Genomic DNA, 13,033 nt, shown 5'->3' on the forward strand with positions numbered 1-13,033 from the left:
TGTTTATGTAGCAGATTTAATAACGCCACCTTGTGGCCACAAGAGATATTACAGATATGAGAGGCATAATGCAAATGTTGCAGTCCTAGACATTAACATTTTCCTCCACCCGCTTTCGTTTTTTCTTCTTCTTCTTAGTAGTATGAACAATGGCTTCCTCTCCCTTCCTCTTATTACTTGGGTTAACTGAGCCAAAAGGGCTGTATCTTAATTTTAACCCTTCGGGAACAGCTCGAGGTTGCCTGTCTGGAATGGGGTGTACAGCTGAAGAATCTCCATGGGCATCTGATATGGTAATGACACCTTGAAATAGGGGAGCGCACACAAGTCTGTCCCCAGATGCATTATCCTGTGGCAAGAGGGCACGGCAGGGTGTATCTGTGCATGGAGCCGCTGCAACACTGTACAGTCTCCGAACACCATCGACTTTAACTTTCTGGGACTTGCAGCCAGCAAGAGGGAAACGGTGGTTGGTGAAGCTAGAAAGGAAAGGGGGGGGGGGGCACAAAAGAACTTAAGATAAATCAGAGGGAAACATTATTTACATGAAACATAGAAATAGGATATAAACTACCTGATTGATGTTATTTGACATGCCCTCATATTGTATGCATACCCCATGATACACAAGCACAGATAGTTTATACTTTCTACTTATACATGTCCAAAGACCACAGATTTCTGAATACACTGATATGCAAATTGGTGGAATAATAGAGGCACTGGCAACATAATGTAGTGTCTATATGGCAGAGAAAATAAGGATGCTGAACGCAGACTGAATGGAAACATTATTTAGGGATTTGAAAACGGAATTTAATTCAAACACTTATTTGCATATTTAAATTTAAGAAAATTGTCTCATCTGGATCAAAGTGTGTCACTTCAGTTGCTCAGTGCTTTAAAGTCATGATTTTTTAAGGTTTGGATTCAGTTCATTTGAAGCATTTGGCCAAATCCAACTCCTACAAAAGGGAATGGGATTCTGCCAAAACCAACTCCTTGATTTGATTCATCCATTCTTAAAGGTCACAGAAACTCAAAACGTGATATTTTTGTATCCCAACAGCCTTTTTATAGTCTTCGTTCAACAAATATCTACAGGCCCCAATGGATGGCCCAATTACTAGTTCAAGGGCCAATGATGTGGTTCCCAGCATGTGGGTAGACAATTCAGACCCATCTACAGTGGTGTGAAAAACGATTTGCCCCCTTCCTGATTTCTTATTCTTTTGCATGTTTGTCACACTTAAATGTTTCTGCTCATCAAAAACCGTTAACTATTAGTCAAAGATAACATAATTGAACACAAAATGCAGTTTTTAAATGAAGGTTTACATTAAGTTTACATTAAATGTACATTAAGTACATGAAGGTTTACATTGAGTTGTTCGTCAACTCAAGCTGAAGCGATCTTGGGTGCTGCAGCAGGACAATGACCCAAAACACACCAGCAAATCCACCTCTGAATGGCTGAAGAAAAACAAAATGAAGACTTTGGAGTGGCCTAGTCAAAGTCCTGACCTGAATCCTATTGAGATGTTGTGGCATGACCTTAAAAAGGCGGTTCATGCTAGAAAACCCTCAAATAAAGCTGAATTACAACAATTCTGCAAAGATGAGTGGGCCAAAATTCCTCCAGAGCGCTGTAAAAGACTCGTTGCAAGTTATCGCAAACGCTTGATTGCAGTTATTGCTGCTAAGGGTGGCCCAACCAGTTATTAGGTTCAGGGGGCAATTACTTTTTCACACAGGTTTGGATTTCTTTTCTCCCTAAATAATAAAAACCCTTATTTAAAAACTGCATTTTGTGTTTACTTGTGTTATCTTTGACTAATAGTTAAATGTGTTTGATGATCAGAAACATTTTGTGTGACAAACATGCAAAAGAATAAGAAATCAGGAAGGGGGCAAATAGTTTTTCACACCACTGTACTAGTTTGGCAACCTCGCCAAATGAACGGATCTGGCAATTTATTGCCACCATTAGATAAGAGAAGGGAGAGAAAGGGACAATGATGGTAATTAATAAGGTCTTTTTCCAGAAGTGAAAGATTAAGGGTAAGGCTGGGGCCAGACAAAGTGGACCTTGGCCTGAGGAGAAACACAGGCTGAGAACTGTCCTGATCAATGTGCCTGTACCTGGATTCTCTACGGCTGGTGCAAGGAGACGCAGCAAATATTAGCTGTGACTCTTGTTAGACCCACTAACCGAAGATGAACAAACTGTATAATTTCCCTTTAAAGTAGTCTCAGCCTTTCCCGCCATTATATTTCTCTCAACTTAGACCCACTTATTTGTTGGATGAATGGCAAAATAAAGTCATGGATGGATCTCCCCAACAGGCAGAGTCCACCTTATAAAAATGTTTATTTTACCCAAACTTTTGTATTCCCTACAACAAGCTCTTGTTTGGTGCCCAAGACCTATTTTGTTAAAGTAAATGCTATTTGTTGTCAACTTATATGGGCTCACTCCAGATCGAGGTTAAGATTGGAGAAGCTAATGCGTTCCAAAAGCAGAGCTGGCCTGTCCCTCCCAGATATGTAAATATCTGGCAGTACAATTGGGCTACCTGGGTGGAAGACTCACAACACAGAACCCATCACTCACTTTGGGCCCAGTTAAGTGAGTGATGGGAACTGGGTACAGTGACAACCCGGTGAGCTGGATACTAGGGAAATGCACCAATATAGTTTCTCAAGCCTTGCTTGCCCCCCCCCCCCCCAATCAGAGTCTGGGTGACAGCAAACAAACTTATTAAATCCCTAACCATAGACCCACTTACACCACTTTGGAATAATTGCACAATTGGGCCAGTTGGGACTGTGGGCATAAAGTGGCATCAATACCATGGGAGATGTTTGGCAAGATGATAAACCAGTTATGTTTGCCCAATTAAGGGAACAATTCCATCTCCCACAAAACCAGTGGCTCAACTTCCATAAACTCAATTGTGTCCTAGGGATACACACAGGAGCCGCTGCCTGTCCGTCTCTACCAACTCCCTTATGCGTTATATTAAAAGGGGGCATACGACGGGCCTGGTTTCAATGGTATACCCTAAGTTACAACTGGATGTTCATGGAGATGACTTGGATAGGCTGCGCAATAAATGGGAGGCAGATCTGGGTGTTGTTCTGGATGAGGAATGGGAAGAGGCGCAAGAATCCCCCCAACTGGTATCTCCTAACTATAGGCTACGCCTAATCCAAATATATATTCTATACAGGGCATATTACACACCTGTTCGACTAACTACATTAATGCCAATAACCCGGACGTTTGCACTAGGTGTACGGTTGATAAGGGAATTGTTACATATGTAATCTTAGATGCCTTGGATCTTGTGCTACAAGTTACAATCCCCAGAACAGCTAAGATATGTATATTAGCCATAATACAAGAATTAAAGTTGAACCAATACCAGTCACTGTACCCACTGCATTCACAACAACCCAATCCGGTGTAAGATCTAAGAACTGTGAGTATGTGTATATTAATGTTATCCCAAACCTATTACTATATACTTATGTTAAGAAAAGTGTTACACTCTGGGTGAATTGTAAGCTTACCAATCACGGTTAAATAGCACATTGATTCCCCTGGACTATGAACAATGTATATACATGCACAATGACTGTTTAACAGTAAATCAAACATTGTCAAGAGTAGTATTGTATGTATTGTGCTTATTTTCTTTTCTGTACCCATGTGTTGCTTTTACACTTAATAAACTACCTGAATTAAAAAAATATATATATATTGGCTCTGAAATGCCAACTCTCAATGCAGGCACATTAATCAGGATAGTAGCAGATTCTTGGCCTACGTTTCTCTGAAGTCCGAGGTCTGCTTGGTCAGGCCCTAGCCTAATGGGACACGGATCAATTTTGACCCCCCCATTTTGTATGGGTTTGTTACCAGTCTTCAGTGCTACAAAACACTGGGATAACAACATTCTTCAAATTCCCCCATGAACCATTCAAAGGTAGATGCCATAAACGAATATATCTTACCTCTCAGGATTAAAATCTGCTGGGGCCTTGATAAGCCACACTTCTAAGTCAGGATCTGAAGTCATTGTACCGTCATACACAGCCATAGGCTTAAAGTTCAAGGGGCACTCAAATCGTTCTTTTCCTCCTAGAGGGGTATATACATTTAGTGTTATATATATTATGGGCATCAATGTTTATCAATCTGCTCTTATCAGCTACTAGCACAAGTTCAAAGGCCATCATGTTGTGTTGCGTAGTTAATAAATACTTTTACAGGCATCAGTATATCTGAAGCAGTTCTGCCAGTTTCAGAACAATAGCATAGGGTAAGGGCACACCTGGAGATTAGGGGAGATTTAGTCGCCCGGTGACGAATCGCCTCTTCTTTGGGGTGACTAATCTCCCCGAACTGCTTCCCCGTGTCTTCCGTCTGCTTCAATGAAAAACCACCTACGGCAATGCACTCGCGGCTCTTCAATTCCTGAAGTCGCCCGAACTTTCCTCGTGAGCGACTAAATCTCCCCAAATCTCCAGGTGTGCCCTTACCCTTAAGGCAGTTAAATAAATATACACCATTTAAAAGAGCACAAAAAACTCCATGTGTTTTGTATTAACCATTTCCTGCTTTTGAATTGTTTTTATAGCAATTATCTGGGAAATTAAAAAACGGACAGACATAGCACGGAAGCAGTTGACTGTTTTTACAGGTCGACCGTTATCACTCTTAGGCACTTTGTGGTGCTGTGTACCAAAGCATATGCACATCAAGTACCCTTTACTCCTGGCTGAAATAATGCATGTGGGCTTTTCCAGAAACATGAAAGATTAGAGCCATGCCAGAGGAAGATAAGTTTGGGTTGCATGTGGGGAGGCCCTACTTTTTAAAGTTGTACATGTGCCCTATAACTAGGGTTGGACCAGGCAATTTTAGGATTTGGATAAATACTAAATCCACATGAAAGGTAAGAAAACACTGGCACAGCATGGGTTGCTTCTAGCAGGGAAATCTCTTGCTCATTTATTGTGGATGCAACGTTTCGGGGCGTAACCCCTTTGTCAAGCATACAGGATGTTCAATGAGCAGAGTATTTAAAGGATTACAAATTAAGCTCTAATTGGCAAACATAATTACTTTGAAAACTCAAAAAATTAACAAAAAATTAAAAAGCGAAAAAAGATAGAAAAAAGACCATAATTCAGAGGTGAATAATATCAGCCAACGAAAAAATATTCCATCAAACAAAATAATTGTCCATGGTAGTGTAAATGTCCTTCAATAAAAATTGAGAAATATCCTTCAAAAAAAGTAAAGTGTCCATATGATAATACATAATTATTTCAAATTACCCCACTAGCATTTAAAAAAAATAAACTTGGCTTAATGGGCAAAAAATTTCAACATAATGTTATGAAGTATCTTTCCAAGTAGATTAAAAGTATCCAAACAGTGTAAAATTGTGTCAAAACAGTGTTAATCTCAAGTGTATATACAATGTGTCATTTTCCATAAAATAACAAAATTACTTTTGAGGGAGCACCAAGTAACAATAAATACTAAGATTACAATGCTAGTGCAAAATGTATAAAAATTACAATATAATAAAAAATTTTAATAAATTTTCAATCAACGACACAATTGGTATGTTAACTATAAAAAAGTTTAAATATTTACTTATTTGAAGATTAATAACAATTCACTTCTATCTTACCCTACATAAATGGAGAGAAGAGAACCGTTCCCTGAGGCATAGCTCGGCAGATAGCTTATCTAAAAGGGAAAATAATTATAATTAATACACAATGCTTATAAAAAACAACTCATAATAAATTCGTCATTTAACCCTTTTGGATGGCGTGTTTGCAAAAACCAGATCCAATAACACTCTCTCTGGAGCAGTGTTTTCTTTAAATCCATGCCTGGTTTTGGACTAACTTTTTCTAATATTTGCCACCGTAGTTGGGAAAGTTGGTGGGCATGAGAATGGAAATGTTTAGCGAGTAAAGTTTCACCTTTAAATTTTTCTTTCTGTTCGTGGATCCCTGTGGTAACTGGTGGTGGATGGTAGGTGCGGATGGTAGATTTATGTTCATTTAACCTTAATTTTATGGCCCTGCTCGTTATAAAATTATGGTTAAATGAACATAAATCTACCATCCGCACCTACCGTCCACCACCAGTTACCACAGGGATCCACGAACAGAAAGAAAAATTTAAAGGTGAAACTTTACTCGCTAAACATTTCCATTCTCATGCCCACCAACTTTCCCAACTACGGTGGCAAATATTAGAAAAAGTTAGTGAAAAAACCAGGCATGGATTTAAAGAAAACACTGCTCCAGAGAGAGTGTTATTGGATCTGGTTTTTGCAAACACGCCATCCAAAAGGGTTAAATGACGAATTTATTATGAGTTGTTTTTTATAAGCATTGTGTATTAATTATAATTATTTTTCCCTTTTAGATAAGCTATCTGCCGAGCTATGCCTCAGGGAACGGTTCTCTTCTCTCCATTTATGTAGGGTAAGATAGAAGTGAATTGTTATTAATCTTCAAATAAGTAAATATTTAAACTTTTTTATAGTTAACATACCAATTGTGTGGTTGATTGAAAATTTATTAAGAAAATTTATTAAAAAAATTTATTATATTGTAATTTTTATACATTTTGCACTAGCATTGTAATCTTAGTATTTATTGTTACTTGGTGCTCCCTGAAAAGTAATTTTATGTAATTTATGGAAAATGACACATTGTATATACACTTGAGATTAACACTGTTTTGACACAATTTTACACTGTTTGGATACTTTTAATCTACTTGGAAAGATACTTCATAACATTATGTTGAAATTTTTTGCCCATTAAGCCAAGTTTATTTTTTTTTAAATGCTAGTGGGGTAATTTGAAATAATTATGTATTATCATATGGACACTTTACTTTTTTTGAAGGATATTTCACAATTTTTATTGAAGGACATTTACACTACCATGGACAATTATTTCGTTTGATGGAATATTTTTTCGTTGGCTGATATTATTCACCTCTGAATTATGGTCTTTTTTCTATCTTTTTTCGCTTTTTAATTTTTTGTTAATTTTTTGAGTTTTCAAAGTAATTATGTTTGCCAATGAGAGCTTAATTTGTAATCCTTTAAATACTCTGCTCATTGAACATCCTGTATGCTTGACAAAGGGGTTACGCCCCGAAACGTTGCATCCGCAATAAATGAGCAAGGGATTTCCCTGCTAGAAGCAACCCATGCTGTGCCAGTGTTTTCTTACCTTTCATGTGGATCTTGAGGTAGCCAAACGCCTCCTTCACTGAGCACCTGGGATTCGATTTGATTGGGAAGGCCAGGGTGTGCTAGGGTAATTTCTTTTCTAAATACTAAATCCACCACAAGGGATTCGTCCGATTCCAGAACTAAACCAGAACTTTGCATTTGAAAACAAGCATATTCCCCCCCCCCACAAAATTGCACCATACAAAAATAATTGTCACTTTCAGTTGGCCATTATAGTAAAGGGCACCTATCATAGCAAAATGGTCCCCCCACCAGAGGTACAGGCAAATAGAGCCCACAATCCAGTTGGGGAAAACAATACAGATATGGGATCCCTTATCCAGAAACTCATTATCCAGAAAACTCCAAATTACAAGAAACCCATCTTACACAGACTGCATATTGATAAAATAATTCTAATTTTTAATAATGATTTTCCTTTTTTCTGTAATAATAAAACAGTACCTGTACTTGATGTAACTAAAATGCATGAATCCATACTGGCGGTGAAACAATCCTGTTGGGTTTGACGGTAAATGTTTTCGTGCAGATCCAAATGATGGAAACATTATCTGGATAATAGACCTGATACCTGTACTAATTTTTCTCAGAAATGGCAAGGGCTATGCTGTCAACCCGTGGCTACAGCTTCTGGTATAGGTGGCCATGTTGGTTGACATGGATGCGCATGTCCCCAGCTCGTTTCTGATGTAGAATAAACTGATTTCTCTGCAGCCTCACGGCATGAATCTATATGAATTACTAGTTTCCCATTTAGTATTTATATTGACTATGTACCTAGTTTTAAAGGGAGGAGGTGGCAGCCATCCACTTCTTGGTCACCCACAGCAGCATTTTGGAATAAATGTGACCACATGTATAGAAGACTAGATGACTGAGCTACAGGACAGACAGACGACAGTATTATATCAGAGCAACATTATTATGGCGCAGAGAGGACAGACTCACTACAACACACGCACAAACAACACCAATTACAGCTCGTGATACTTTCACTCACACACAACAGCGTGTAACTAGGGCGCTGCCATCTTACCATCGGATTCCATTGCGGCGCTCTGTGTCACGTTACTCGGTGCGTCATGGTTGCAACGTCATATCCGGCTATACATTTGTAGCTTACCCATTGCGCCTATAATATACGTAGGATATGGGTTGTTATTACTACGGCATAATGTGTTGAAAGAAAATGGTCATCGACCAACTTCCGTACAGGCCGTTGTAGTGTTGGCTTCTGGCTAAGCATCCTGGGAACTGTAGTTTGGACGCGGGCCAAATATTAGTTTTTATTGTAACGAGGGAGAGAAAGGTGCTGCCTAGTGGTTTTCAATGTCAGAAGTAGAAGTAGTTTTGGTTTCATTTAGAATCAGTATAATTCTCAGTTGTGTCTGGCTAACCTTAATCTTATACCCTAAATAGGAAAGTGCAGTCAAGCATGTACAGAATTCAGACTCTCAACTCCATACAACGCCAGGGTTACCTATAGATTACAGATTTTATATATTTTAAATTAGATACACAAGCTTTAATGGGACTGTGGGACATGTCAATTCTTTTGCAAGTTTGTGTGCACAAAACATTTTATGTAAGGCACTTAACATATGTGACATCACTAAGCAGCAGTTACAACTGATGTCAGCACTAAGATGTATATGTATAGTGATGTATATATAGTGAATAAACTATAAATAAGGATATTATAAGTTACTGAGGAGTTCCATGGCTTCCATATTGTGGTATCCTCATATTTTGCAACAGGGGACTTTATTATAATACACAAGTTTCGGTGAGTCACGTGACAGAAATGACATCACTAAGCTCCCATTATAACCAATGACATCACTAAGCACTGTTTATAAGGATATGATTTACAGGATATCCATGGCTCTGTGTATGATAAGGATATATTTTACAGGATATTTGATGAAGGGGTCTTAATGTGACCACAGACGCACAGATAATATCATACAAAACAAATTTTCGTGCAATATTCAGTGCGTGTATGGCGGGAAAGATATTTTCAAAGAAAGATTGTAATTGTTATGTCTATGGCCTCCTTTAGACCACAAAATGCATCAGCTCATAATTACTCCCGTGGTGACTGTTATCATCAGTGTTCCCTCTAATGTGTGCTCTCATGTGCACGCACACACATTTTGTCTCTGAGGAAGTGCATTGTCACGAAACGCGTCAGACCTCAGACGCCATAGTTACTTGATTGTATGTCTTAAATAAAGTATTTACCTTTTAAACAATCTGGAGACGAGCGATTTGTGTTCATACCCAGGAGTGCGCGGCCTGCACATCGATTGTTGGACTTTTGGCGTTCCTTTCCTAGTGACGGACTCGGGGCTGGCTGCACCCGGGTCACCTATCGTGCAGGGTAAGATTCTAAAGATCTACTTACAACATTTCTTTAGCGGACGGGAAGAGCCCGGTGTTTAGATTGAAGAGTGGGGTCCGGGGCAGGTGCACCCGGACCAACTTTTGTTCACTGTGAGCGGGGCTAAGTCTGCATTAAGTTTTTCAGCACTGAATCGATACCCGCACCTTTGTCGTGTTTATAACAATTAAGCAAACACTCAGAGCCGGATTTGTCTTCTTTGCACACATTTTGAGGCAAGAGCACAAAACAAATTTTATGTGAAAACACACAATGTTATAAGAATTCTGACCTGAGCGCACAGTTTTTAAAAACTGCACACAAATTTAAAATGTGCGCACAAAAGTATTTTTTTTCACACATAGCTGAGAAGGAAATAGAGGGAACATTGGTTATCATATATTTTAAAATGTGTTTAATAAAGAGGATTCATTTGAACTGAGTAGAAGACTACCATGCTGCTTTCCTTATCATATGGTCCCAGGGCACCATCGCTCTCCCCCACTGTATGATTGTCCACTATATATATTGTCATTTGTCTGAGCCAACTGATACTCAGAGCTGTCAACCTTTACATAGTATGTCGTGGGAGATAATGAGGCGTACGTATGTGATGACCCCTGTTATGGGGGAATCTCATCAGCGTCGCAAGATGGGGGGGGGCAGCCAGGAATGTTGTGACTCTGAATATTTTGAGAATAATGACAGCTCTTGGTATGTTTAAACCTGAGCGCACAGTTTTTAAAAACTGCACACAAATTTAAAATGTGCGCACAAAAGTATTTTTTTTCACACATAGCTGAGAAGGAAATAGAGGGAACATTGGTTATCATATATTTTAAAATGTGTTTAATAAAGAGGATTCATTTGAACTGAGTAGAAGACTACCATGCTGCTTTCCTTATCATATGGTCCCAGGGCACCATCGCTCTCCCCCACTGTATGATTGTCCACTATATATATTGTCATTTGTCTGAGCCAACTGATACTCAGAGCTGTCAACCTTTACATAGTATGTCGTGGGAGATAATGAGGCGTACGTATGTGATGACCCCTGTTATGGGGGAATCTCATCAGCGTCGCAAGATGGGGGGGGGCAGCCAGGAATGTTGTGACTCTGAATATTTTGAGAATAATGACAGCTCTTGGTATGTTTAAACCTGCCCAATGGGGAAATGGCATGATAATATCTGTCAAGTTTGCTCTCTCAACACAAACAGATAAGTGCACAAAAGTTTGTACTTCACTTTCATGACAAAATCTGTATTGCCAGGCAGTACAATAGAGGGGTGTAGTGCTGTGGGGCCCATGGCTGGCCAGCCAGTCCTAGGAAGTTGCTAAAGGCTTATGAGGACAGTTATATGAGATATGCTCCAATTTAGATCCTCTGTGTGAACTACAGTGAGTTGCCTTTTCTTTCTGCTTTGTCATTGAGAGTTCTATGTTTTTCAACTATTTATATGTAGTTTGTTTGGTTATTTTTGTTATTTCCTATTATGCACATTCAAAGGCTGCTTTTTAATACAATCATTATGTCATACAGATAAGTCTATGTAGCCCTTAAACAGGTTGGGTGCCATAAAACTCCTTTAGAGGGCCACATCCTGCCCACGGGCCTCCAGTAGGATGGCTCTCTTCTACACAATTAGAGGTCCATTTATCAATATCTCATTTTAGTGGTATTAGAGATTTTTAAAACCAGAGATTTATATCTCTAAAATCACATATACCATGTAATTTATTAAAAGATCTGAATATAAGAAGCACAAACAAACAAAAAATTCTGAATAAAAAATTTGAAAACCTCTAATTTCGAGTTTTTCCAAAATTACTAGCAAAAAAAAATCCAAAAACCTCTACAAGTCCGAATTCATTTAAAATGGTCCAATACGATAAGCGCGACTCCCATTCACTTCTATAGGACCTTGACAGCTTTTACTGTATGAAGTTTTGTATTAGAGGTTTTAGTGTTTTTTTTTACACTTTATAAATCTCAAGTTTTTAGAGAAAAAAATTAGATTCATGAATAAAATAGAAATGTAAATGTTAGTAAATATGCCCCTTGTCAGCTGTTTTGCCCCTATAATTGTCAAAACAGCTGACTAGGGACCCAAAATGTTATATATATCACCCTTTATATTGAAGCAAAAACCTATAAGCAGGCTTATGACAATCAATGCATTAAACACTGCCAGGGGTGCTTCGCCAATGAGGCGAATTGAGGCTGTCGCCTCAGGCGGCAGCGCCCCACTAGGTACCAGGGGCAGCAAAAATGCTGCTCCTGGTACTTTAAGCGTGAATTTCCGGGGGAGGGGGGCAGCAGCAACTGCTGCTGCCTCAGGTGGCAGAAGGGCCAGGATTGCCCCTGAACACTGCAGCTATTAGAGATCACCACCCTGTCTAATGGGCATGTTATTGGAAAGAAGTAATACCTATAAATTTATTTTGCTCTGGGTCCCACTTACTATAAGTTGTACTAATGTCTATATTAGGCTTGCAAAGAGAGGCTTGACTTTGTGGGTTAAATAATGAGAAGCAAATGTTAGGCCTGGATTGGCAATCTGCCAGTCTGTGTGAGGGGCTGTTCATGGGCGGATTTTCATTAAGGCTTGGGGAGGCTATGCCTCCCCAAACCTGCCTGACAGAGAGAGAGAGAGAGAGAGAGAGAAAGAAAGAAAGAAAGAAAGAAAGAAAAGAGAAAAAAATTCTCCTTTACTGATTGCCCGCTGGTTAAACACAGGGAAAACTCCTTCTGTGCCTGTGAACTCTGAAGCTGTAGAAAATCAGCGCAGCCGGGCCCCGCCCCCCTCCGTACGGCCGCATTTTCAGTGGCGCATGGACTGCCGGGGGCCCTGAGGGGGTGCGGGCCCTGGCCCGCTCGCACCCCCTGCTCCCCCGGTAGTTCCGCCACTGCTCTCCCCGATAAAGGATATTTTGTTTGGGGGGCGTATTTGCACATGTAGTTTTTCCTTATTTTCTTTGTTTCTGTTGATTTTGTGTGTTTGTTCTGTGAAGTCCATATGATACTGTATGACTGGGAAACATTTCACTAAAAGGGTTAATGGGGTTGAAGGGGGAAAAACAGGTGAAAATAGGGCATGAGAGAGAGGAGTGGAGAGTAAAACATAGGCTATAAGCAATCAAGGTGAAGAAATATATATAAGAAAGAAAGAAGAGAATGAGGAGAGAGTAGAGAGTGACAGAAATAGAGGAATAACATAATTCTAAATCAAAGAGGCTCATAAGGGAACTGAACTGAAGGGAGAGAAGTCAAAAGACAACAAAAAAGCAAAGACATTTATGTGAATATTTTTATTGAAAAAAAAAACCTATATTGTGTTTT

The 13,033-nt window shown here is 39.3% G+C and overlaps 1 protein-coding gene across 3 annotated transcripts; it reads right to left on the minus strand.

The window, feature by feature from the left end:
• LOC108698516 (DNA-directed RNA polymerase I subunit RPA34) lies at window positions 1–8,487 on the minus strand. Of its 3 annotated transcripts, none has more exons than XM_018230059.2 (3): window positions 8,344–8,487; window positions 4,021–4,147; window positions 1–479 (listed from the first exon to the last, which is right to left on the minus strand). In XM_018230059.2, the coding sequence occupies exons 1-3, from the start codon at window positions 8,354–8,356 to the stop codon at window positions 86–88; spliced, it is 534 nt and encodes a 177-aa protein (XP_018085548.1). In that variant the 5' UTR covers window positions 8,357–8,487; the 3' UTR covers window positions 1–85. The 3 variants fall into 3 exon arrangements, with proteins under 3 accessions (XP_018085548.1, XP_018085546.1, XP_018085547.1); XM_018230057.2 differs by lacking the exon at window positions 8,344–8,487 and adding an exon at window positions 8,085–8,289; XM_018230058.2 differs by lacking the exon at window positions 8,344–8,487 and adding an exon at window positions 7,752–8,053.
• Window positions 8,488–13,033: the final 4,546 nt, after the last annotated feature.

The sequence above is a fragment of the Xenopus laevis genome, chromosome 8L, assembly GCF_017654675.1.
Source record: "Xenopus laevis strain J_2021 chromosome 8L, Xenopus_laevis_v10.1, whole genome shotgun sequence".
In the NCBI taxonomy this organism is placed as follows: Eukaryota; Metazoa; Chordata; class Amphibia; order Anura; family Pipidae; genus Xenopus; species Xenopus laevis.

Bases quoted from the DNA above. Each gene is read 5' to 3' on its own strand.
- LOC108698516 (XM_018230057.2), bottom strand. From the start codon at position 8,163: ATGTGGTCACATTTATTCCAAAATGCTGCTGTGGGTGACCAAGAAGTG. The intron at 4,148-8,084 runs GTACATAGTCAA...ATACCCCTCTAG, and splicing joins CCTCCTCCCTTTAAAACTAG to GAGGAAAAGAACGATTTGAG. The intron at 480-4,020 runs GTAAGATATATT...TTTCCTTTCTAG, and splicing joins GCAGATTTTAATCCTGAGAG to CTTCACCAACCACCGTTTCC.